Source organism: Puma concolor, chromosome B2, assembly GCF_028749965.1.
Source record: "Puma concolor isolate L17-30 chromosome B2, mPumCon1.1.hap2, whole genome shotgun sequence".
NCBI classification, from domain to species: Eukaryota; Metazoa; Chordata; class Mammalia; order Carnivora; family Felidae; genus Puma; species Puma concolor.
The window spans coordinates 11,937,136-11,961,970 of NC_141671.1; the positions used below are offsets into that span (position 1 = coordinate 11,937,136).

The window sequence follows — 24,835 nt, forward strand, 5'->3', positions numbered from 1 at the left end:
CAGTGTTCACTGCTCCAAACCCTTATGATGCAATGCTGTCACCTGCAGATCTGATTCTGAGAAATACACCGCTGATGGAGAGCCCACAGCATTTCCCATCTGTCCATGTTTCTCCCTTCTGTTTGAGCTTTGACAATCAGAATTGGCATACCGCTCCGGAAAGTAGGCCTTCTTTTGTCAGCTCATGAAATATTTTCTAACTAAATCTCTCTGTGCAGGCGTTCGTTCACAAATAGAGTTACCCAGCCATCATCAGGCGTCCAAGGAGCATAGACCACAAATAGAGTTAATCTCTGAAACAGAGGCGATTATGAAAACTAAAATCCTGAAGAGAAAATGAAGTAGCATTTTTTTAAAACTTAAAAACGTGCTTGGTGAAATAAAATCGTTCTGTGGGCTGAGCAGCAGAAGAAACACAGATGATAGATTGGTGAACTGGGATTTCCCAGAGCCCATGCCGAAGTGTAGAGAGAATGGAGTCCAGCTGGTTCTCAGGCCATTGCAAGAAGAGTGCTTAGAAGAAGAGGACAGGGCAGAGGAGAGAGCAAAGCAGTGACGGAAGAGTATTTCCTCCCTGTAGAGCAAGACCCTGGCCTTAAAAATGGAAATGGCCCACTCACTGGCAAAGACCAGTGAAATTACAGGACACCAAAGCCAAAATCCTGAATGCTCTCTAAGAGAGGAAAGCTGTTTGCCACAAATAAACAAGTATCAGGTTAGCATCACACTTCTAATTTGTAACATCATATGCTTAAAACAGTGGAGCACTGTCCTCAAAGTGAAAACGGTCTTTTTATTTTCTAGAGAGAGAGCACGTGCTAGTGCGAGCACAAGCAGGGGAGGGGCAGAGAGAGAGGGAGAGAGAGAATCTTAAGCAGGTTCCATGCCCAGCCCAGAGCCCAGTGCAAGGCTTGATCTCACAACCATGGGACCATGACCTGAGCTGAGATCAACAGTCGGACGCTCAACCGACTGAGCCACCCAGGTGCCCCGTGAAAATGGTCTTGGGTACCTGGGTGGCTCAGTCGGTTAAGCATCCGACTTCGGCTCAGGTCATCTCGCATTTCGTGATTTTGAGCCCCACGTTGGGCTTTGCTGACAGCTCAGAGCCTGGAGCCTGCTTCGGATTCTGTGTCTCCCTCTCTGCCCCTCCCCTGCTTGTGCTCTGTCTCTCAACAATAAATAAATGTTAAAAAAGAAAATGGTCTTGATCCTACAATTTTATATCCAGCCAAATTTGGTCGAACGTGAGGGCAAAATAGAGATGTTTTCAGGCAAACAAAAAAGAATTGAACACCCATGAACACTTCTGAATAATATATTGGGAGCAAGATGAAAAATTAACCTGACCGGGGTGGGGGGGGGTGGTGCGGGGAGAATGGAATTCAGTGAGTAGGTGTGAGCAGTTTGTGTCTATTGTCTGTTTGGAAATTCAAAACACTCTCCAAAAAAATAAAAACTAAATTATATATGATTTGGAAAGGAATAAAAATAAGATCAGGTCTAATCGGATATAATTATGGTGTTACTATACTCTTTCCATTGAAATAGACACTCTTAACCTCTCATTAACCAACTTGAAAGTGAACCAACTTGTTCCATTGTCTGTAAATCATACTAATGCCCGTTTCATATTATGGCCAGCCCTGTCCAGTAGACAGTATTGGAACAGTTGAAAAAAATGTCTTCAGTAAAGTGGGTGGTTTCAGGATCACCATATAAAAACCAGTAGCTTTCCTCTGAATCAGCAATAAATAGTTGGACAAATGTCACTTGTATTTTCTAACATCTTTAATTTGTGTTTTATAACAGCAACAGAACTTGTAACAGGCTAAATAATTAAAAGAACAGAAAAGACCTATTTATTAATACCTGTTCCTGAGTGAGAATAGTCTCCTGCCCAGCTCCCCCAAGATAATTTGGTTTTTTGTGTTTAGTTGAAGTGTAGTTGACACACAGCATTACTTTAGTTTCGAGTGTACAACTCAGGGATGCCCCAGCGCTGTGCATTTGCTGTGCTCACCACAAATGTAACTGCCATCTGTGACCACACAACACTGTTACAGTGCCGGAGACTGTCTTCCCTGCACGCTCCCTTTTATCCCGGTGACTTGCTCATTCCATAACTGGAAGCCTTAATTTCCGTTTCTTTTTCTTAACGTTTATTTGTTGTTGAGAGACAGAGACAGAACGTGAGCAGGGGAGGGGCAGAGAGAGAGGGAGACGCAGAATCCAAAGCAGCTCCAGGCTCTGAGCTGTCAGCACAGAGTCTGACGCGGGGCTCGAACTCACAAACCGCGAGATCGAGACCTGAGCTGAAGTCGGTTGCTTAACCGACTGAGCCACCCAGGCACCCCCTTAATTTCCGTTTGTAGAGGAATTTTTGTGGAGCGTGACAAGCTAAGGTAATTTTGAAATTCACATGGAAGGGAAAATGCACAAGAAATTTTGGGGAGAAGGGCAGGCACACAAACAGGTTTACTATCAAACCAGACTATAAAGCTACAATAATTAAAACAGTCTAGTAACAGTAGCTATAGAGGAAACAAATGCGCACATACTTAGAAATTTAGCGTGTCGTAAAGGTGGAGTCACAAATTAGCGAGTGAAGGACGCGCTGGTCAGTAAATGCTGCAGAGAGAATTGACTGCTGGTTGGAGAAATGATAATTTTGCTAACATAAATTGCAAAGTCAAGAGCACAGCTGTCTCCCACTATCCGAGCTGTTACCCGTAGTCTTCAGTTGGATGTGTTGAATTTAAGGGATATTTTTATTCTTATTAATCTGAATGCTGAGGGCTTGCCTTCTTCTGTAAGACAAACTTCAGAAGCCGTAAAAGGGAAGATCGATGTATTTGCTTACATCATAATTTAATATAGTGTGTGCATTTGCTGAATGAATTTGTATAAAAAAGTTACTGTTTCTGTTTTCTAGTGAATTTGTGGACCGTAGGCAAGGGAAGAATGCTTTCTGTGATTCCTTGTTCTTAAAGATTTTTGTTTGCATCTTTATTTCTGTCTTACAGATCCAGGTGCAGCAAAACCAGTGTTCAGTTTCTTGAACAACAATTCTTCTAATTCAAGTGCACCGGCCACTTCGGCAGCCGGGGGCATATTCGGTAGCTCCACTGCGTCCTCCGGTGCGCCGGTGGCTGCCTTCGTGTTTGGACAGGCCAGCAACCCTGTGAGCAGCTCTGCTTTCGGGAACTCTGCGGAGGCCAGTACTTCTCAGTCTCTGCTGTTTTCTCAGGAGAGCAAACCTGCAGCCACGTCCAGCGCGGGCTCAGCGGTCACCCCGTTCGTCTTCGGTCCAGGGGCCGGTGGTAGTAATCCTGTAACCTCTGGTTTCAATTTTGGAGCTACCACCACATGCAGCTCTGCAGGTACATTTATTTACAAAAGAAAAACAGGTTGTAGTTGGATTGTTTCATCCTGTCTGCTCTTAGCAAGTAACCTGTCGCGGGTTTTTACAGAACAGCCCGGGTGCAGTTAGGTCGCCTGCCCCCTAAGGTTACGGGTGTGGCAGCCGTTCACTGCGTGGAATCCCGTGCAGTCTGTGTTCGGTTTAATAGAATTAACTCTTAGGAGGGATTTTTCTGATCTCAACGAGAGTGTAATCTTTAGATTTTCCAAGTGTTCTTTTTGAAATGTTAGGTTGTTAAGTAACCAGACACTGGGGCCTATTTCATTAGACGTAGGTCTGCATTACGTATATATACATGATGACGACATTAGCTGATTTCTGCAGTGCGTTGAATATGTGGTGAAAATCAGTTATCTTCTTGGATGGATCCCTTTACCTAAAAAAATTTGGCTGTGAAGGTGGGGACTCTTGGCTAATAATTTTTGTTTATATGAATTCTATATGGCTTTACTAAATAATAGGATTGTATTCTTCATTATTATTGAAAACTGGCCCTGATGGGACTTGTTCAGCAAGGTAAAGTGAAAAGAGAGGCTCGCGGTTTGCAGCTAAATTTTTAGACCTTTCTTAAGGATTATCTGGTTGTAGCTGTTAGGTGACGTGACTGTTTCTCTGGGTCTCTAGGATCCTCCTTCGTGTTTGGCACTGGACCTTCAGCACCGTCTGCCAGTCCAGCATTTGGTGTTAACCAAACCCCGACGTTTGGACAGAGTCAAGGTGCCAGCCAGCCGAATCCCTCAGGCTTCGGAGCCCTGTCATCTTCCGCAGCATTGTTTTCTGCCACTTCTCAGCCCACGCCACCCACTTTTGGGACAGTGTCAAGCAGCAGCCAGCCTCCTGTGTTTGGACAACAGCCTAGTCAGTCTGCATTTGGCTCTGCAGCAGCTCCTAGTTCTAGTAAGTGTGTGCTGTTCACATAGTTTGCATCCGTACCCAGGTGCTGGTGGCTCCCAATAGAATATGGTTTCTGAATTTTGAAGCCACGTATGTGTCTTAGTTTTTTAAACATCTTATACTTGGCAGAATAGAGAAGTATGTGTTTGGACTTACGATATAAACAACATTCTCAACTTCATACTGTTAAAAGTAAGCGCTTGAAGGTATTCATGTATGTGATTAAAATGTAGTCATTTCTTACTCTTTGATGTAGATTGGACATTCATTCAGTCCCATTTCTCCCCATCTGAATTTGGGAGCACTCCAGCCTAGATTCCAGCTATATTTTCTAGTCCTCGTTGTGGGAGGTTACGCCCCCAAGTGCAGTGCTCTCCTGGGACCGGACAGCCCCGTTGTCCCAGGAACTTTCTGTTGGATGACACTTGACTGGCAATATGTAAACAAGTGCATTGTTTTCAATCTGGCTAATCACATTGTACTATGATGTGTTTCCTCAGAATTGCACGATGTGTCTTTTTCTCACTGTGAAATACAACTTCACGTAGAAAAACCTGAAACATAAATGAACAGTGTGATGTTGTAGCAAAACACTTGTGTAGCCCGCCGCCCAGGAGCCCCTCCGGTCTCCCTTTTTTTTTTTTTTTTTTTTTTAAATTTTTTTTTTTCAACATTTATTTATTTTTGGGACAGAGAGAGACAGAGCATGAACGGGGGAGGGGCAGAGAGAGAGGGAGACACAGAATCGGAAACAGGCTCCAGGCTCCGAGCCATCAGCCCAGAGCCCGACGCGGGGCTCGAACTCACGGACCGCGAGATCGTGACCTGGCTGAAGTCGGACGCTTAACCGACTGCGCCATCCAGGCGCCCCCGGTCTCCCTTTTTGATCACACGCCTCTTTCCTTGCTCTGATGGGTCCTGGCCTTTATGATCATCACTTTCCTGGGGTTTTTTAAAGTGAACTACTGATACGTGAATCTCTACAAGATACCATTTTGGCTTATTTTTAACTGTGTATATATATATATGTATATATATATGTATATATATGGAATCTTACTGTATTCAGTGTTTTGCTTCTTGTGTCTTTTGCTTTATTTGTAAAGCACATCCATGTTATTACATATAGTTCGTTCATTTTCATTGCTGTAGAGTAAATCAGTCTATGAACATACCGCGATTTATCCATGTACCGCTGTTTTTAGCTGTGAGGACATGCCGTTCTGCTCGTGCCGTGCCCACGCTGCGGGGTGCACGTGCATGTTTCTCTAGAGTACATACCGGGAAAGGGGCCGCTGGATTCCGAGGTGCGTGTGCGTATCTTCTACGTTACAGCATAACACGAGCTTGGCCTGGCAGATTGTTCACATTCACATCCTGCTGTCTTGTATGAGGATTCTCATGTCTGGATTCTACTTGATTTCATTTTTTGTGAATTGTTTTTATAAGGTTTTTTTTTTTTTTAATTTTTGTGGCTGTTTTTCATTTCCATTGTTTTGCTTTTGCTTATTTTGTAGGAATTATTAATGTATTCCAGATATTAATACTTGGTCAGTAGTACAGGTAGCGGAACTTCTATGACACGTATTACCCATTTTAATTGGGATTAGTTGATTCTTCTCACTGTGAGGCGTTGGAGAGTTTAGCTTTCTTTCACACAGGTGACAGTTCCCTCAGTCCTCCTGATGTGTGGACCACTGTGTGCTTGAATCAGTGGCCCGAGTGTGCAGACTGTGTGATATATACTTTGCTATTCTTCTCTCTACAGTGTTTTGTTTTCTACAGCACGAATGATCCCCGTCTGTGTTGATGTCTTTGTACCTGTCAGTAGTTACAACTTTGGCTCTCCTCCTGTTCATCTAGATCACTTCTCAGTATTTTCAAATACATTGGCTGTGTGCTGTTTAGTACCTGAGAGAAACTTATCTGCTCCTCCCACCAGAATCCTCCCACAGAATCTTCTGATCTGCTCCTTTCTAGGCCCACTGTTGAACTGTGGTCTCGGCACCTCTTTTTACCTTTCTCTTGGAGATTCTGGAACCCTTCCTCTCAAAAGAATCTCTTTGCTGGATGATGTCAGTGTTGTCTTATTTCTTTGTTTTAATAGAGCAGCTCTTCCAGTGATTTTTGAAGTCCTCAAGGAAGAAAGTTTTGAGACCTTACATTTCTGGAAGTATTTTCATTATGCCCCTGTGTTTGGTAAGATTTCAGTTGAGTACAGATTTAGATTGGACATAATTTCCATAGTTTTGAAGGCATCTCTCCATTATGGACTTTCTGGCTGTCTCAGAGTTACTCTTGAATTCTTTCTTCATCTCTGCTCTTTGACCATTTCTTCTTTCTGAAATCTCATTAGAATCTTTTCTTTTGCCTCCAGTGTTCTGACTTATCAAGAAGCTGTTCCGGAGCGCCTGTTTGTCTCAGTCGGTTAAGCGTCCAACTTTGGCTCAGGTCAGGATCTCACGGTTCGTGGGTTCGAGCCCCGCATTGGGCTCTGTGCCGACAGCCTGGAGCCTGCTTCGGATTCTGTGTCTCCCTCTCTCTCTGTTCCTCCCCTGCTCTCACTTGTCTCTCTCTCTCTCAAAAATAAATAAAAGATTTAAAAAAGAAAAAGCCATTCCTTGGCCTGTCCCACTGATTGTGTAAGGAATTTAGTCTGTCCTTTTGTGAACTTTCATTCTTGGGAATTTTCTTGAATTGTTTCTTGGGAAATTTTTGTGCCTCACTCTTCTTTAACTTCTGTTCTTTTTGTCCTTTCTGCGCTTTCTGGGAAGATTTCTTCCACTTATCTTTTATTCCTCCTTCTGTTGAGATTTTACTTCCGCTAGTATTACTTTTTAATTCTTATTAACACTTATCTTTTATTCCTCCTTCTGTTGAGATTTTACTTCCGCTAGTATTACTTTTTAATTCCAAGTGTTCTTTTTTGTTGTGTGGATGCCTCTTTATATCCTTCCGATTTTGTTCCAAAATTGTTACCTCTTGGTCTCCCAGCAGTCACCATCCCTCTCTCTGCTTCTATGGTTTGGCTGTTTTAGATACCTCATAGAAATGAAATCAGGCAGAACTTGTCCTTCTGTGACTGGCTTATTTCACTTAGCATAATGTCCTCCAGAGTCCATGTTTTGCATATTGTAAGATACTCTTTTTTTTTTTTTTTTCTTTAAAGGATGAATAACCATTGTATGTAATGTACATTGTTTAACTCTATTCATGTATCAGTGGACAGTTAGGGGGCTTCCACATGTTGGCTATTGTAAATAATGCCACAGTGAACCCCGGAGTCCAAGTATCTCCTCAAGATTCTGATTCCAAATCTTTTGGATAAATACCCAGAATGGGATTGCTGGATTATATGGTATTTCTACGTTTAATTTCTTGAGGAACTTCCATACTTTTCCACAGTGGCCGCATCAGGGCACAGGGTTCCTTTTCTTCACATGCTCACCAGCTCTTGTTGTCTCTTGTGTTTTTGGTGCCGACAGCCATCCTAACAGGTGTGAGGTGACACCTTACTGTGGTTTTGATTTGCTTTTTCCTGATGATGAGTGATGTTGAGTGATGTTAATGTTTGTTTGCCTGCTGGCTATTTGTGTATCATCTTTAGAGATGTCTGCTCAAGTTTTTGTCTATGTTTTTTTAATGTTTATTTATTTTGAGAGAGAGAGAGCACAAGCAGGGAGGGGGCAGAGAGAGGGAGAGAGAGAGAATCCCAAGCAGGTTCCACACTGTCAGCACAGAGCCTGACATGGGACTCAATCTCACGAAACCCTGAGATCATGACCCGAGCTGAAATCACGAGTCGGATGCTTAACCAACTGAGCCACCCAGGCGCCCTGCTTTTTGTCCATTTTTAAATCAGGTTATTTGTGTTTTTTGACCGTTGAGTTGTAGGCGTTCTTGATATTCTGGATACTTGCTTCTTATCAGATATGTGGTTTGCAAATACCTGTTCCCATTCAACTCAAAATTTAATTAGTGTAGGATACCTAAGTACCACTTGATAATTCTTTGTGTTTGGATAGGCTTGTAGATCTTGAATTTCCTTGTAGGTTTATCTGACTGGCCTGTTTACTTGGGAAGACCTGGATGTTAGTGTCAGCAGGTCTGGAATCCCCAGAGATTATTCAGTCTCCTGCCTGGAGGGCACATGTACTCCCCGTGGCCAGGGTTGGGGGGGGCGCAGGGCAAGGCCGCAGCTCTCGGCCTTCACCCTGCTTTTACTCCTTCTGGTTTTTGTAGGGTGTCCTTGCCTTTCTGTGTGATACATCCTGACCCCTGGCCAGAGACCTCTCCAGAGACTTGCTGGGCTGGAGAATGGCCTCTTGTTTGTACCGGGGCGGGACAGATCTGGGCGTCTGCTGCCCACACGGATGATCTCCCGCCTTCCCTGTTGTAGCCCACCCGCGGCCTCCCTTCCTCGGCCGTCTGGCGCCCGGCCCGTGGGTGTGTTTCGTGTCCGAGGAGTTGCTCCCGTGGGCACCCGCCGCTAGCTCAATGCTTGGCTCCAGTCCGCCTTCTGGCGTCTCCTCCCTCATCTTGCTAAAAACCCCGTTCCTGTTATTTTAGCATCATCTGTGAATTTGTGAAGAAATTGGCGCTAAATGTCGATTCTACTGTCTTTGTCCAGAAGTCTCTTCTACCCTTTCCTCCTTGGTCATAGGGAAGTCGGGTCACTTGTCAGGGGGCGTGTGAGTCCGTAGCGTGCGTCATTGGAAAAAACACTTCCTTCTAGTTTCCTTCCTATTAAGCGAATGTAAGTAAGGGAGCTCAACCCCTCCCGCGCTGCGCGTGGCCGGGTCGGAGTCCTTACTAGAACCACTAGCATTTTCACCTTAATGACGTTTTTCTGCTTTAACTATTGTAGCTTCAGTTTTCCAGTTCGGCAGCAGCACCACGAACTTCAACTTCACGAACAACAACCCGTCGGGAGTGTTCACGTTCGGTGCGAACCCCAGCGCTCCTGCGGCCGCGGCCCAGCCCTCGGGCTCCGGGGGCTTTCCTTTCAGCCATCCGGCGGCGGCCTTCACCGTGGGGTAAGAGGGCCTGGCCCCTTGGGGCTGCGTGCGTGCGCCTGCGTGCGTGCGTGCTTGCGTGTGCGCTCCAGCACGTGTCTGTGCCTGTGTGTGCGTGCGTGTGTGTGTGACAGCGACATAACAAAGTATGTTTACCAGTATGTCGTCCCCCCCCTCCCCCCCCAGTCACTGGGAGCCCTGAGTAGTAGGATTCTGAGGTTTTGTCCGCGCACTTTGTCACATAATGAAGTTTTTGTTTTCCCCAGGTCAAACGGGAAAAATATGTTCTCGTCTTCTGGAACTTCAGTCTCTGGGCGCAAGATAAAGACTGCCGTCAGGCGCAAGAAATAAAGGTCACTTTGGTGTTGTGCGCAACACTTCCACAGCAGCCGGTGCCCGCTTTCCAGATACTGGATCGTCCTGTGTGCTGGGTTATCTGACGTCAGATCCGCCTCAAGACTTCTTTAATTTGGGGGTTTTCCTCCTTGTTTTCTTTCTTTACAGAAGCCCTGCCCTCACCTCTCCCACTCCCGTTTTAAAACAAATCATAGCTAGATCGGTGACTGATTCTTCAGCGAAACTCTGACCCGGCGCATTGGTCCCTGGCCCGGCGCAGGCTGGCCGGGCCCAGGGAGGGAGCCCGCTCCGCGAATGGCTTTGTAAAGAACCCCTGTGTCTGCACCACCGCGTGCGTTGACACGCGTTTATGGAACGCACTGACGTTGTAATTATATCGGAGGACCCCCGTGTAGATTAGAGAGTGTTGAAGTGAGTGATTTCTCTGCCGAGTTTGTGCTGGTGTATGTGTGGAGTGAGTCGGGTGTCTCGTGCACTAAGATTTTCCGATAGAGGAAGCCTGATGAAAGGATGGTCCGTGCTAAGGACTTACTAGATCTAGTTCATTCTCCATTTAATAATTCTCTGCTATTTCTATATTTTCATTCTCCTCTCACCTGTCTTGCCTTTTTCATTATTTTATTATGAAACTTGTGTAAATACAATTTTGTTTCTGTACTTTTTTGGCATAACATAAATCTGTGAACTTGAAATTTTAATTTTGTGTTAGAAAATTTGTTCTTTGTTTAGTCTCGTCTCAGATTTTATTATGTAAATCCCATTATTCAAAGTTGCCTAAATCCATTTGGAAATCTTTAAAAAAAAAATTGGGGATTCTTAAAGTGAATTTATTGGCTTTTCTGATCCAGTTTTGTTTGGACCAAAAACCAGTATTGTACAAAGTATTAAGCATATATTTTTATATTTACTGAAATGGACTGTGGTGACTTTGGATAATAAGGAAAAGTTTAATATTAAAGCCATGTTTATTACAGTATAATTAACATGTTAAACCATGGGATAAATGCCATCAATAAAAAATTATGAAATATTTTTCGTTCTAGTGTTAACTTAAAATGAAGGTACCGGTGTTAACGGAAGGGAACCTTTGTATAAAGGTTCGCCACGGTCAGAGAAATTCCAAAGAATCCATTTAAGTGACTTGGACATCTCCTAAGTGAAGCGGGGAAGTGTCCGAACGTAAAACATGTAGAAGGTACCCTGCTTTTTGTCTGGTGCTAGGAATCACGCCTACTTTGCATATAAATTGACATACCTTTTTAAAAGTTGAAAATAAACACACGTGACCATTTCTGTTTGTATTTGTATCTTCCTTGAGAGGTGACCAGACAGCCGTTTATCGATTGAGCTTTTGGAGACACGTGCCCAGAGCAGCCTGCAAAAACTTGAGTGGTTCTGTCGTGTGGAATTCGTGTGGATTATGTTAGCAGTTTTTTTTTTTTTTTCTTTCTGACTAGGTCTCTTCGGTGGTCTGTCAAAAAGAGCTGCTGGGATACCATTTGCCAATTCAGAACTTGAAAATGTTCACAAGCTTTTTTATATGTGTTTCCAATTTTGGCGTAGGATGTTTGTCGTCTTGAAAACCTCTTAGGCCATCGTCAGATGCTGGTTTGGGGGTAGACATTTTCTAATTCTCACTTTATTAGTAACACACATTTGACACGGGCCTGTCTGGGGGCAAATGGTGATGAGTCCTGGAAATCCAGTCTTAATGCTCGGATGTTGATGCCGAACTAAATTGCGGGCTCATTCATGTTAGCCATTCTCTAGGCCTGTACGAATGGGGACATTAGGCTTTCTACTGTGGGAAATTCTCATAAGAAATGTGCTAGAAATATTTAGTAGAAGTGACTGAAAATCCTACTTAAGGCGGTTGAAGAAGGAAATCTTCCGGCGCCCAAACTGAAGTCTGTAGAAATGTGTTCGGCGTGTGGCGCTTGTACTTTGCATCTCGACTGCGGCTCTTCTCGGGCTGCACGGGGGAGCCCTAGGGGCGCTCGCGAAAGCAGCTCTAGCCTCAAGCCTGTCTGTCCCCTGCTCGGCGAGGTCTCCCGCCCGGACCGGCTCCGGCTGCAGACCCGCTCTCGGTGGCGGGTCTCTGTGTTACGTGTTCTATACACAAGTGAAAACTGAGGGCGGTTGGTTGGGAGAAGGGGAAATAGCACAGGAAGAAAACCCCCTTCTCTGGCTGGAGGACTCCAGATGCAGGAGGTCCAGGCCTGCCACTTTGGGTGCCGGGTGATTTTCAGTAATTCAGGATTTGGGGCCTTAAGAAACAGTATGATGTAAACAACTGGGAAATCTCTTCAAGCTAGCCGCCTTTGTTCACATCTGTTATAAATTCTCTCCTGCAATTGTTTACGTAATTAGGATTTTGTTATTTGAAATTGAAGTGTTGGAATAACTATTATTTTTTAATGTTTATTTTTGAGAGAGAGCGTGTGTGGGAGGGGGACAGAGGATCTGAAGTGGGCTCTGTGCTGATAGAGCCGACGTAGGGCTCGAACGCACGAACCGTGAAATCATGACCCGAGCCAGAGTCCGTCGCTCAACTGACTGAGCCACCAAGGCGCTCCTGAAGTGTTGGGACGAATTTTAAAAATTTGTAACCAGGCTATAAAGTAGTCTAACACTTGAATTTCAAATGATAAAATCCTAATTATAGGAGGTTTATTTTTTTTTCAACGTTTATTTTTGGGACAGAGAGAGACAGAGCATGAACGGGGGAGGGGCAGAGAGAGGGGGAGACACAGAATCGGAAACAGGCTCCAGGCTCTGAGCCATCAGCCCAGAGCCCGACGCGGGGCTCGAACTCACAGACCGCGAGATCGTGACCTGGCTGAAGTCGGACGCTTAACTGCGCCACCCAGGCGCCCCAGGAGGTTTATTTTTAAAATTTATTTTTAACTCTTGTTGACCTACCATATTCGTTTCAGGCGTACAGCAGGAGTCTCTCCGTGCTCCCCACAGTTCAGTGCAGTCACCGTCGGTCACCGTACGTTATTCCAGCAGTACTGACTTGTTACGCTGTCCTTTTCGTCTCCGTGACTTGTTTCCGGGGCCTATTTAAAGTGAAACTCCCTGAAAGCTGTACGAAGGTTACGAGCCTGTGTGTTTAGTGGAAACTGCACATTTGGTATAGTCAGGTTGAGGAAATGGCTGTGTACTGGGTCTAGTGACACACACCAGCTGAATTTACGAATAACACGGGGCAGCTTGTAAAGCTTGCTTTAAAAGTTCCCTGTAGTTCCACAATGTGTAGTGTGCGCCTGGGCTCAGATCAACACGGTCTGCAGAGCTCAGACCAGGCCGTTTTAGCTCCATTTAGGTTTCTCAGCTTTGTTCTTCTTGGGGACCTGTTTTGTATCCTGTCCTCCTCTAGATGTGTTACAACAGGAAATGCTTGTAAGATCAGAACTAGGTTTAAATTGCCCAGCGCGGTCGTTCACCACCTATGAGACTTTGAACTTCCGGTTCTTTGGGTGTAAAATGCGTTCTTAGTATCTTGTATAATGCGGGATGGTTAACCACTTTAAGGAAAGGACAGGACTGGCTTAACATGAAGCTTAGTCATCTCTGGGGAACTTTTGAGTGACTTTTGCTACAGGACTGTACAACCCCTAAGGGTGGATGGCTTGTTGCTAGATCTTTCTGAAAGCACTCTAGCTGACTGCCATTCTCCTGAAGGCAGAGAACGCTGGAAAAGCTGAGCAAGGTCTCCGTGAGCAGGAAATTCTAGAGCAAATCTCAACAGTCAAAAAACGAAAGCATCGGTGATCAAGTATTTATTGAGACAAAGGATACAAATCGGTGGCATACAAATTATTAAAAATAGAATGCTGAATTTTACTTATAGGCAGGCCATCAGATACTGTTTGTGGGTCAAGTCCTACTATAATGAACTGCAAGAAAATAGACACACAGCTGGAGAGGAGGAACGTCACCCAGGCAAGCACTTCTTATAAAAGATTCTGGCCTCTGGGATGGAGGCCGGGCAATGGCAAGTACGTGAAATGACACTGGTCAGGTTTTACGAACACTGCTGTTGGCATATTCCTCCAAAGGAACCACAGCTTTGAACAGGGTAAGTGTAGAATGAAAACGTCCTACCCCTCCTCTCAGAAAGCCCTCCTCCCGAGTAGCAAGTAAACTCCCTTTTTTGTCTTCCTTTGCTGGAAACACTTATGCATAAGTAAAACACCCAAACAAGTCCCATAAGGGAACAAATCCTTTTAATGCAGCTAAAAACCACTCTTCCTGTCATTTGAAACGATGGACACTAGGCCTTAATTTTATAATTTAGACAAAGGGGCCCTCAACCATTTTTTTTTAAATCCTAAATATCTGGGTAAAATCGGAAGGTAAATGTTTAAGTCACTTCTGAACCAGTGCTACACAGGTATCAGCTGGGCGATACTTTGAAGGCTTTCTATCCAAAAAAGTGTTGGCTTTAGTTTTATGGTCACAGATGAGTCAAAAAGAGCGAGGCTTGTCATCCTCGGGTTTCCTCACCTCGGCCCGCGTGAACACTCAAGTCAGACTTCTCTTACGGTGCACTACCACTCTAGCTACTTTTAGTAGGTACTGAGATTTTTCTAGATGCCTGCGTTAACTGCCTATTCTGTGGTTTTCATTAGGGCACTTTCACTGCAATAGTGTTCTTTTACTCTGCTTACTTTTGATTTTTGTTCCCTTATTATCTTGTAAAAGTGATGAATAATGTTTGTAAACATTCTTTGAAAACAACTATCTTTTTGCCTTTTTAGGCTAGAGCTTCGGCATGAGAATTATACTCTGATGCAGAAATTTTCTATAAATGAAATACATCAAATAGAAAAGTGTTTTTGAAAAGATGGGAGGCTTCCCACCCCCCCTCCCCCCCACCACAACCCGAAGAGAAAAGAACTCTCCCTCCTTCCCCATTTTTTGTCATTTTTTCCCAATGATCTGGGCATCAAATATCTTTTCTTTCCTAAGTGCATTCAGAAATACAAACAGCCTTGCAATTTGTTGTAAAGGCAAAGCAGGAATACTTTTATTTTATCGGGCTATGTAACTTGAACCCTAAGATGGACCTAAATGAACCTACATAGATATGATTCTGAATAACTCAGATACAGAAAATATGCAATTTTTTAAGAAGTTAAACTGGGTGACATGACTTGCTTTTGTTTGTATACATTGAAATAGCCTAGACGGTGAACCTTCCAATTTTCTGAGAGGAAATTATAAAGCTCTCCAGAGCTACATGGCTGAAGGACATTGCAACTGGATCTCCCCCATCAGTGGCAAAAATAGTGTATCCACCAATGCTAATGTAGTACACTACTGAGTGGTACGTTTGGGTAACACTTACCCTGAAGGGCCGTCAAGCTAAATATCTTCCCAGGGGCAACAAGTGAATGATTTGTCGAGTACCTGGACGCACTTAACGGACAGGCTTTCTGTGGTGTTGAATTTAATGTAAAATTATTTTGAAAAACATGGCTTATGAAATTTTATGATAAAAAGGTATTAATAAGGACACTGTTAAGGTTTCTATAGACATCAAATGTGAATACTTTCAGTTTTAAAGGAAAAACCCACTTTAAAAACTGATACAGTGATAATATACCTGTCTTTCATTCGCTATCAAAGACCAAAAAAAAAGTCAAGATTTTTAAGCAATCTAATTATGAAGTGTCCAACAGAGGTTAGTGTTTTTTGGGAAAATAGTATCAGGGTTGGAGAAAACGCCTAAGAAATAAAACTTTTTCAGGTATTCTCTCAACACAGCTAACAGGGCCATCTAACAAAACATGCACACATACTTAAAACACTAAGCTTTGCCTCAGTAGAAGAATAAATTAAAATGGCAATACACAAACTGTTACTTAACATTTCCCTCAAGACACCATCCCTGGCAGCCCCAAAGTGAGGTTTTGGCCCAAAGAACTTAGAAAAATGTCTGGAAATACCTGTCCTTGTTTTAGAATAGTTCATAATGGGAAAATCGCTAATATTTAATAGGCTACCTAGTATTTTACCATGAAATACTATGATTATTTAACTCCTTGAGGTTTCAAAAGTCCTAGAACTATATAAAATATAAAAGGAAACTACCTAGTGTGTAAATATCCTTATAGAAACAGAAGTTCTATTAGAACACTGAAAAGCACTAACACTTTCTTCATGCTGCACACATACTGGGAATGTTGTTTTACAGTAAATATGCAACAATTTGACGAATAATTTCCCCCCACATATAGTTTGATTTAGGGCACTAAAAACACTTGCACATGAATTGTAATTTTAATTTATGGTGAAAATTTAGGACCCCCCCTCCCCCCACCAAAAGCAATCACTAACTTACCTTTTCTTTTAAAAAAATCAGTAATACAGCAAAATGACTTAATACTTTTTCATCATCATGCAAAACTTGCCCCAAATACATGTTAGAACAGTAACGATACTTGTAAAGTGGCATCATTCCCACAGTGCATTGCAGTACAGATCTGAGAACGTCAGTAAGGGAACCTAGGCCTGCCTCCTTTGCCCCTCTCTCTTGCAGCTGACTCACTTCCTCCCAGAGTGGGAGATAAGCGGGTTATCAAATTTGTGTCCCCACCCCCCTCCCCAAAAGCAAAGACAACAATTGCCCCAAGAAGTGTTGACTAAAATATGAGTTAATGTGTTTACAAAACACAACTGGACTTTTCCATCATTCTGGGATAAACCAAAATTTTTTAAGTTTCATCTGGAGATTTCAGAGCTGAAAATGCTTTCAGCAAATTCTAATGCCTTAGATCTTAAGAAAGTATATATTGTCCATTGTTGATTATAAAATCACTTGCCTTCTTTTCAATCTAAAAATTTTTAACATTTAAATTTAACAGATTTTTCTTCTGGAAAAGTTCTTTGGCATTCAAGTAATATCAATACTTTCAGAATAGTCACCTGCATCACACTGGAGCGACTGCTTTAATTTCTAAATCATCAATTAGTGTAACCCAGGGATACTGATGGCCTTGATACATAATTTAGTCTTGTCATCATTCCGGAGAGTATGGAATTCAGGGCTCTTTTGGGGCATCATCTGACCCCATTTCTCTTTACCACAATGGTTCCTGCTACAATGTCATAGGCTGTTCGATTATGCTGAAAAAACAGCAGTGTGATGAAAGCAGGGAAAAAAGAAGCAATAGAAAAGTTCTTGATCAAAGCTCGTATAGTGGACCTAAAAAATTAAGGCAAAAAAATCAGACAAATTATATACCAACCACGCGGAGATTAATAGTATCCTATCAAGTTCAAAATACATAAAACATACAAAGTCTTGACAGTTTTTTATCTTTGATACGAGTTACTTTCAAGTAGCATTATACTCTAGTAAGACCATCTGGGCTTGTTCTAAAGACATCATCAACATAAAAAGATTCAGAACTGTCACATGAAAAGCAGTAATAAACAGGTCTTGTAGAAGGTGAACTAAAGGTTACAGTATTTTCTCTGATATTTTGTAGACAAATATCTATTCCCTTTACTTACCTTTTCTACAGTCATTTGTGTTTAGTTCCTTCTAAACTAATATACAAAATGCAGTCCCATTTTCCACCTTCTATGAAGCACTCACATTTTAAATTACTGGGTATTCTTTCTTTGTGGGATGCTGTGATTAAAGAAAGCTTAAAAAAAAAAAAAAGCTTTCAACCACAGCTCAGAGTGGAAACTTATCCTACTAGTGCTAGATTTCTGAAAGGCTATAGAAAAAGCACAGTGGCTGAGGGTGTGGGCTCTGAATCCAGACTAAATTGTTTCTATCAGTCACTTGTGTTTCATTTCTGTAAAAAGGGAATAATAGTACCTATGGTACCTGTCTTATTAATACATATTCAGTGTTTTTAACAATGCCTGTTACAGAAGAGGTGCTCAATAAGCAGCCATTATTGACTCATTAAAAGTAGCAACCAGGATTATAATCACAAAACTGTAAGGAAATTTTGGAGATATTAGCAAAATCAAGGCTTCCAGAGTCTCTCATATTTCTTTATCTAACAACCCAGTTCTGAATCACTTGGGCAGCAATTCCAGCCAGTATCCTGTTTTGCTCAACTGACAGCCCCTTAATTAACTCTCTAGAACTTGTGGTAGCACTGTTTGAACCTCCTCACAGAGACAGACACCAACAGCTAGCCGTGAGTACTACCAAGAGTTACACGCTGTCACTTAGAGCAGGAGCTGGACACACACGTGCATCTCTGTCCAAACTCCTGCTGCCTGTTCAGGACGGGATGGACAGGATTACTGATAGAGGCTAAAGGCGGATCAGTAACTGGCCCGATAACCACAGATTTATTAGAGAATAATCAAACTAGATACAGAGCACTGATACACAGACCACCACCACCCAGACCCTCTCATTATGGTGGCTGATAGTTCATAAAATGACTATCTTGAAATTCTACACTGAAGAGTGGTCTATAATCATATAACAATTGAAAAACTCAAACTTTTCCATTTTAAATCTAACAATGTCTGTTACACGCCATGAAGAAAAATTACCAACTAAAAATGCTAAAAATACTGTATCAAATGGTAGAACTTACGAATATCGGATACTACGCTCAAAATTTGTTATTTTCATAAGTAAATTAAGCTAAGAGAAGAACTTACGTTGTAATGCTAACATTTGAGGAAGGAATCACTAAAACCCGACTCGGTGCAATAAGCACTGATGTATCACACGTCACAACTCGAAGCCCCAGCAGGAACTTCCCGGGGGTGGCTCCGCCTGCTCCCCAAATGCAGATTATCTAAGGAAAGAAGGATAATTTTAATTTACTAGGTCAACGCTACCAGTTTCAAAGGTTAAGTTTTTCTGTCATGTTATTCCTTTAAAACAATTTTCAAGTTGAAAGAATTTCCTAGAATACTCAGAGGTTACCCTTGTAATGCATTTCTTCTGGTCTCTCAACCCCTCCATGCCACAAGATGTGTACTGTAAGATTTCTCTGTAGCCCCCCCCCCACCCTTTTTTTTTTAGCAAGTTGTTTCTATGGAAAAATACATTTCAAGTTCCACAACCAATTTACAAGTATATTTTTGGACCACAAGACTGAAATATGTTACAAAGAAATTGTAAAACATCTCCACTCAGGGAGCTGTATTTTTTTATCTTTTAATTTTTTTGATGTTTATTTATTTTTGAGACAGACAAGAGACAGAGCGTGAGCAGGGGAGGGGCAGAGAGACAGGGAGACACAGAATCCAAAGCAGGCTCCAGGCTCTGAGCTGTCAGCACACAGCCCGACGTGGGGCTTGAACTCACAGACCGTGAGATCATGGCCTGAGCCAAAGTCGGACGCTTAACCAACTGAGCCACCCAAGGTGCCCCACGTATTTTATCTACATTCGAGAACATTTGGAAAACATTTTTAAACAGAGACATTTGACAAAAATATGAATAACTGTAAATTCCCATTTCTTTTTGTATTGGGGTGATAATTTAAATTAGATTGTTAGGGGCACATGGGTGGCTCAGTTGGTTGGGAGACCGACTTCGGTTCAGGTTATGATCTCGCAGTTTGTGAGTTCGAGCCCCATGTTGGGCTCTGTGCTGAGCTCGGAGCCTGGAGCCTATTTCGGATTCTGTGTCTCCCCCTCTCTGCCCCTCCCCTGCTCATGCTCTGTGTCTCTCTGTCTCTCAATAATAAATGTTAAAAAATTAAAAAAAAAAAAAAGATTGTTAAATGTTAACATTTGCTGAGTCAGTAGCTTACCTCATAGAAACAAACTAATAATCTGTATATAAGAGCCACAATCATCATTTTCTGCAAGTCTTCCATTGATGTGTCTTCATCTATTTCTTCTATTATATAATGCATAGCAAACTTAGAGATATCCCTGAATAAAATAATAGTTTGGGGTTATAAAGACTTAGTCACCAGCACAACTGCACTGATATTTTTTCCATTAGTGTAAGTCACAAACTTGAACTGAAATTCTAAACTAATCTTAGGTTTCCACCCGTTTAGTTTCACAAAACATTCATTAGTCTGTTCAACAAATAAACAGCACTATTGTGAGCAGGCACTGTACTAGCCCTGGGGACATAATGGTGAGGGAACTCAACTTGGTCTCTGCTTTCAAGGAGACTCTTACCTACTAGACAAAGCAGAACAATTAATTAGCTAAGAATAAAGTGGGATGAGGGCTATTACGTAGACCCATAGGGCAGTATGGAAATGCATACCAAGAACATTTACCACGGTGAGTGAAGCCTTCCCAGAAATGACATTTGAGCTGAGATCTGGAGGATGAAGAGAAGTTAGCCAGACTAAGAAGGGGGAAGTTTCAGAGAGAGGGACTAGCCAGAGAGAGAGAGCCTTTGAATGAGACTGTGATGGAAGCTGTAAGCACTTGGGTATAGCTCAAATATTAAGTATAAAACAAGTGATTGAAAAATGAGAGCATCTGTTAAGCCATATGAAGACTAGACTTTATCCTGATGGCAGTAAGAAAGGTTTTAAGGTAGAGAGGGGAAGAATCAGAATTTATGATCTCTTTGGTTTATATCAGAGACTGGATTGAGATAAAACAGGAGTTGGGGGACTAAGGTACCAATTAGAAGACTTTTGCTATGATCTAGAAAAGTGACGACAATAACTAGACTAGGGAGAAGCAGTGATGATGAAGCACCGTCTGTCAGTCAAGAGGAAATTGTCTGAGTTGAAGGCTCTTCAAGAGCCTGAAAAGAAGGGAGCTGGTACCTGACTGGATGTGTCCCTGGGAGGGACAGGGAGGAATCTCAGTAACACTCAGGTTCCCAGCAAGGGCTCTAAAACATGACCACAAGGGTTTGCATCTTGACACTATCACTTCTTAACTTTGCAATGATAAATCCTGGGCTTAACTTCTTATAAACCCAAACTTCAATATATAAAAACAAGGCTATTAAACTCTACATCTCATAGTGGTTTTAAGATTAAAGAATCCATATTATTTCTACCTGCTTACTTAGCATGTATAAAGTGCTTAGCAAGTGATAAGTGCTATATGCTCATTAATAGGAGAGGAGGTTACTCAAATAGATGGCCCACTGTGTTCACGTGGGACATGCCTGATAGTATAAAATGCAATCCCATTTGGAAATGCCATCTAACTTATAATCAACAGTTGATTTACCAAAAGCTCTTTATGCCTTTGTCTTTACTCTGAACAGGATAGTAAGAGGGGCTGAATTAAAAAAAAAAAAAAAGAAAAAATCAAAACCTTTACCTAACTTTTAATAGGTGAGAGTCCCAGATCTTTCAGAATTTATTAAATGTTTTTCTCTCTTTTGTAGTTATTTCTTAAAACTACCAAGAAAAAAATATGACAAAGAGATTTCCCTATTAGAGAAACCATGACACTGGCACACAGACTGTCCATTTAGTGACTTGCAGCTGTGAACAGAACCTCAGAAAACAAGATCTCTATGCAGTAGACATTAAAACCTTTCTGCAAATAGCCTTAACTTACTTTATTCCACTGAGGTGCATAATACTTAAGACAATCGTTGCTTTTATAAAGAACAGAATAAAGAAATCCACCATTTCTGCCATAAATCTGTGGGCCAAGGATGGAATAACATACTCTCTGCCTGTAAATTAAAAAAAAAAAAAAAGTTAGTAATAAAACTACTTATTTCACATAGGCCTTGGAACCCAAGCTAAGTAATAAATCAGAGAACATAAAGTCAAGGTACAACTTGCTAATTAAAACCTTGCGACAATTATTGGCATTGCCTACATGAATAGTACATGTTTTTACAGCAACTCTATTCCACTATTTACTGAACAGTTTAAAAGTTTGCTTTCATCCTCTTAATGTTTAAAAAATGATTTCACAGATAAATTTAATTATTTAAGGTACTCAATACATTTCACTAGGGACTCGAATGAGAATCCAGGTGATCACAAGCCTAGGTCACAAAATTAAACTTTTTTTTTTTTTTTTTTTAAGTAGGCTTCATACCCAAGGCTGATCCCAAAGAGGGGTTGGGGGGATTGAACTCAGGCTGAGATCGAGTTGGAAGCTAACTGACTGGGCCACCCAGGCGCCCCCAAATTAAACATTTTTTGTAAAAACCAAGGTTAAGTATAGACGATTACTAGAAAGTAAATACCCGTGTTCCTCATTTTACCCCCTATTCACTTTGTCTTGCTTTCTATGTAATAAATCCAATGATTATCAATCTGACATCTCAAATTCTGAGCGGGATCAAATTCAGAAAAACTAGTTTTTGTCCCTTGTATCTGTGGCTGAATAAAGTAAACAAAAAGTCTAAATAATAAACTAAGCCGCGTAACTAATGCAAAACATTCTAATTCCCATAGAGAAGTAAACAGACAATATACAAGATCATTCAGCTAGGTCCCAAAGGTTCATAATTCCACTTATATTTATGTAAATCTTTTATATCCGTCGGCCCCACTGTTCTTCATATAGGTAATATATAATTATATAAATTACACATTATAGAAAAGATTATATATCATATATCCTGTCATGCATAATAAATCCACGTCTGGATTTTTTCCAGCACTACCGGCACCCTCCAACCGCCACCAGCCGTCAAAACGGGTTTGCCATCTGACAATTAAGCTTTGGCTCTCTCCACGTCGTGGAGATCAAGGGCACGGTTTCAGGAGCAAAGACGTCCTTACACGTGGAATAAGGAATCAATTCGGAGAGCCAGGTCTAAAGGAAGAACAAACTGCAGCTTCGCGCCACACTTTGGGAATTTGAGGCCTGGGCAGAAGACAGCTGACGAACGTGGAGAAACACCAGTTCCAGATGTAAAACGCGTGCCCTCTCTCCCCACCAGCGAGCTCCCGTAAGACCCCTTCGCTCCGCCCAACCTTCCCGACGCGCTACTCACCTGCTTGCCGCCCGGTCTCGCTCGGGGTTCGCGAAGGAGCGGCCGATCCCACTCTGGTCACTGGGGTTGAGCGGACGGATCCCTGCCCTTGCGGGGCCCGGGGTCCCAGGCCCGCGACGGGAGCAGCGGTGGTGACGCCGGTGGCCACCCCCGGGTCGGGCCCGGCGGCCGCGGCGCTCAGGAAGTAGAAGGGGTTGTAATAGCCCAGCTGGGGGGGCGGCGGCGCCGAGGTCTGGGGGGCGGCGGCGCCTCCGCCCGAGGGGTAGCTCGGCGGGGGCGGCTGGGAGCTGCAGTAGGCGGGGAAGGCGGCCAGGCCGCTGTGCCAGGTGAGGTAGCCGCAGTAGGACTGCCACAGCCACTCGTGCACCTGCCGGGAGTACTCGCGGGCGCTCAGCCGCGCCGGCCTCTCTCGCGGCGCGCCGGCCTCGGGCGCCTCGCGGCCTGCCGGCTCCTGCGGCCCCGCACTGGAGCCGGGGGCCGCCTCCCCGCACTTCCCGGGCTCGCGCGGCGGCTCCGACTCCTCGGCGGCGGCCGCAGCTAGCGCGAGGCCCGGGGCTGGGGGCCGGCCCGGGGCCTGTGGTTCGGCCTGCGGCCCGTCCCGGGGGCGTGGGGCGGCGGCGGCAGGAGGGCCTCTCAGGGAAGGGACGGGCTCGGGGTCCCCTCCGCCGTCGTCCTGCCCGGGAGGGCGGCCTCGGGCTTCCTCCGGCCCCTCTGCCATCGTCGCCTCAGCAGCACCCTCGGCGGTCCTGTCACTGCGCCGTCTCCCTCCCCCACTAGCCCCTCCCCAACGGCCCGGTCGCCACCGCAGCAGCCGCAGGCGTCAACAATTCGCCACCGGAAGCGGAAACCCCGCCTCCCCCCCAGCGTCGCCGGCCGCGGGGCGGGGCAGGCGGAGGGGGGCGGAGCGGAAGAGGGGCTGCGTGCTCCTGGCGGGGGCGGTGGACGTCGGGGGACTCGGACGCCGGGGGCCCTTGGTTCGCCGGTTGTGGGGCTCGAGCTGCCCGCTCCCCCGCCACCTTTCACGTTCTTCATGAAACCTAAGGCCTGTGGCTTCCCCACATCATCCCCTGGGAAGTGGACTCAGGCTGTCCCTGGAGACACTGCTGGTGGAAGAAGAGATTTCCAAGAGCAGTCCCAGCTCCCTATTAGCGAACCGCGACAGTTTGGGTCTCCAGGCCCTGGGCTTGTTGCTTATTTCCGCCTGCATTCATTCCAGTGAATTTGTCGCTGGCCATTTGTACTCGAGGGAGTGACAAAAGACATATGCCCTTAAGAGGATAAGAAATTAATAACCAAATTAAACTGAAGATAGTATGGCTCAGCTGCAGAGATTTTCAGTGTATAAAAGAAGGGAGGGGGGATTATGTTGATTTAAGATCTAGACCCTGTCCTTATCCTGGAGCTAATTTGTGTCCGTAAAATCTTACTTCCACTGCTGTAGACTCTAGCAAAGCTGCCTTGTGTTAACCTTGATGCCTGTTCCTTTATTTTCCGCTACGGCAAGACCCGTTCGTTTCCCAGGGCTTTGGAGCCTTTTCTGAATACCCTGGCCCAGGCATGATTTCCCCTTCCTCTTTCTTTCTTCTCTCTTTCTCTCTCTCTCTCTGTATGTGTATATATATGTGAATATGGTATTGAATGAGTGTGAAATATTGTCGTGATTGGCGACATGGACTTTGTTTTGAATATCGTTGATTATGTAGCACCTGGTAGAGTGCCACCCACATAGTAAACATTTATGTTAATCAGGACTCTTGGCTGCAGTTGTCAGAAATCCAACTGTAATTGATTTAAGAGAGAAAAAGATAAGTGAATTTACTGACCTAAAAGTTCAGGAGTAGTTTAGGTTTCAAGGTAATTACTTCCGGAGTCACCTCTTTTTCAGTTTCTTTTCTCACTTGCCTTTTGAGGAAAGTAAGAGTGTTTCTGTTTCAGTGACTTAAGCCTGAATTCTAACTGGCTTGAACAAAAAATAACTTTTTTTTTTTTGCCTATGCAAATTAACAAGTTCAGAGGTTCTACATAAAGTGAAAACGTTCAACCGGACATCTAATAGGCAGCCCACGAGAGAGAACAGAGGCAAAATTAAAATAATGGCCCCCAAATTTTCTAGAACTGAGGACAGATTATTACTCTTTAGATTGAAAGAAAAACCCAGTCTTGAGAAAATAACATACACATCATGATGAAGTTAAGCAAAGAGAACATTTTAACAATCTTAATAGCAATCAAAACTTAAACTAC

The 24,835-nt window shown here is 43.5% G+C and overlaps 2 protein-coding genes and 1 long non-coding RNA gene across 9 annotated transcripts in view; 2 read left to right on the top strand and 1 right to left on the bottom strand.

Moving 5' to 3' along the window:
* NUP153 (nucleoporin 153) overlaps positions 1 to 10,981 on the top strand; it is an 88,837-nt gene extending 77,856 nt beyond the window's left edge. For 6 of the 7 annotated variants that reach the window (XM_086706181.1, XM_086706182.1, XM_086706183.1 and 3 more), the window contains 4 exons: positions 3,027 to 3,383; positions 4,049 to 4,321; positions 9,186 to 9,354; positions 9,600 to 10,981. In XM_086706181.1, coding sequence (XP_086562307.1) covers positions 3,027 to 3,383; positions 4,049 to 4,321; positions 9,186 to 9,354; positions 9,600 to 9,684 — 884 coding nt within the window. In that variant the 3' untranslated portion in view covers positions 9,685 to 10,981. Of the gene's footprint in view, positions 1 to 218; positions 641 to 3,026; positions 3,384 to 4,048; positions 4,322 to 9,185; positions 9,355 to 9,599 lie in introns of those variants that run through there. The other variant, XM_086706186.1, reaches the window with a different exon arrangement.
* A 983-nt stretch (positions 10,982 to 11,964) lies between these two features.
* Positions 11,965 to 14,972, top strand: LOC147580730 (uncharacterized). Its single transcript, XR_015251042.1, has 2 exons — positions 11,965 to 12,358; positions 12,573 to 14,972. It is a non-coding gene; the product is annotated as an uncharacterized LOC147580730 (long non-coding RNA).
* Positions 13,461 to 23,425, bottom strand: FAM8A1 (family with sequence similarity 8 member A1). Its single transcript, XM_025917306.2, has 5 exons — positions 22,592 to 23,425; positions 21,190 to 21,310; positions 19,449 to 19,572; positions 18,343 to 18,482; positions 13,461 to 16,906 (listed from the first exon to the last, which is right to left on the bottom strand). The coding sequence occupies exons 1-5, from the start codon at positions 23,307 to 23,309 to the stop codon at positions 16,762 to 16,764; spliced, it is 1,248 nt and encodes a 415-aa protein (XP_025773091.1). The 5' UTR covers positions 23,310 to 23,425; the 3' UTR covers positions 13,461 to 16,761.
* Between the last annotated feature and the right edge of the window lie 1,410 nt (positions 23,426 to 24,835).

Coding starts and splice junctions, on each gene's coding strand:
- FAM8A1 (XM_025917306.2), bottom strand. CDS start 23,309: ATGGCAGAGGGGCCGGAGGAAGCCCGAGGCCGCCCTCCCGGGCAGGAC. Junction 19,573..21,189: donor ATGCACCTCAGTGGAATAAA/GTAAGTTAAGGC, acceptor TATTTTATTCAG/GGATATCTCTAAGTTTGCTA. Junction 18,483..19,448: donor TATTAGTTTGTTTCTATGAG/GTAAGCTACTGA, acceptor TTCTTTCCTTAG/ATAATCTGCATTTGGGGAGC.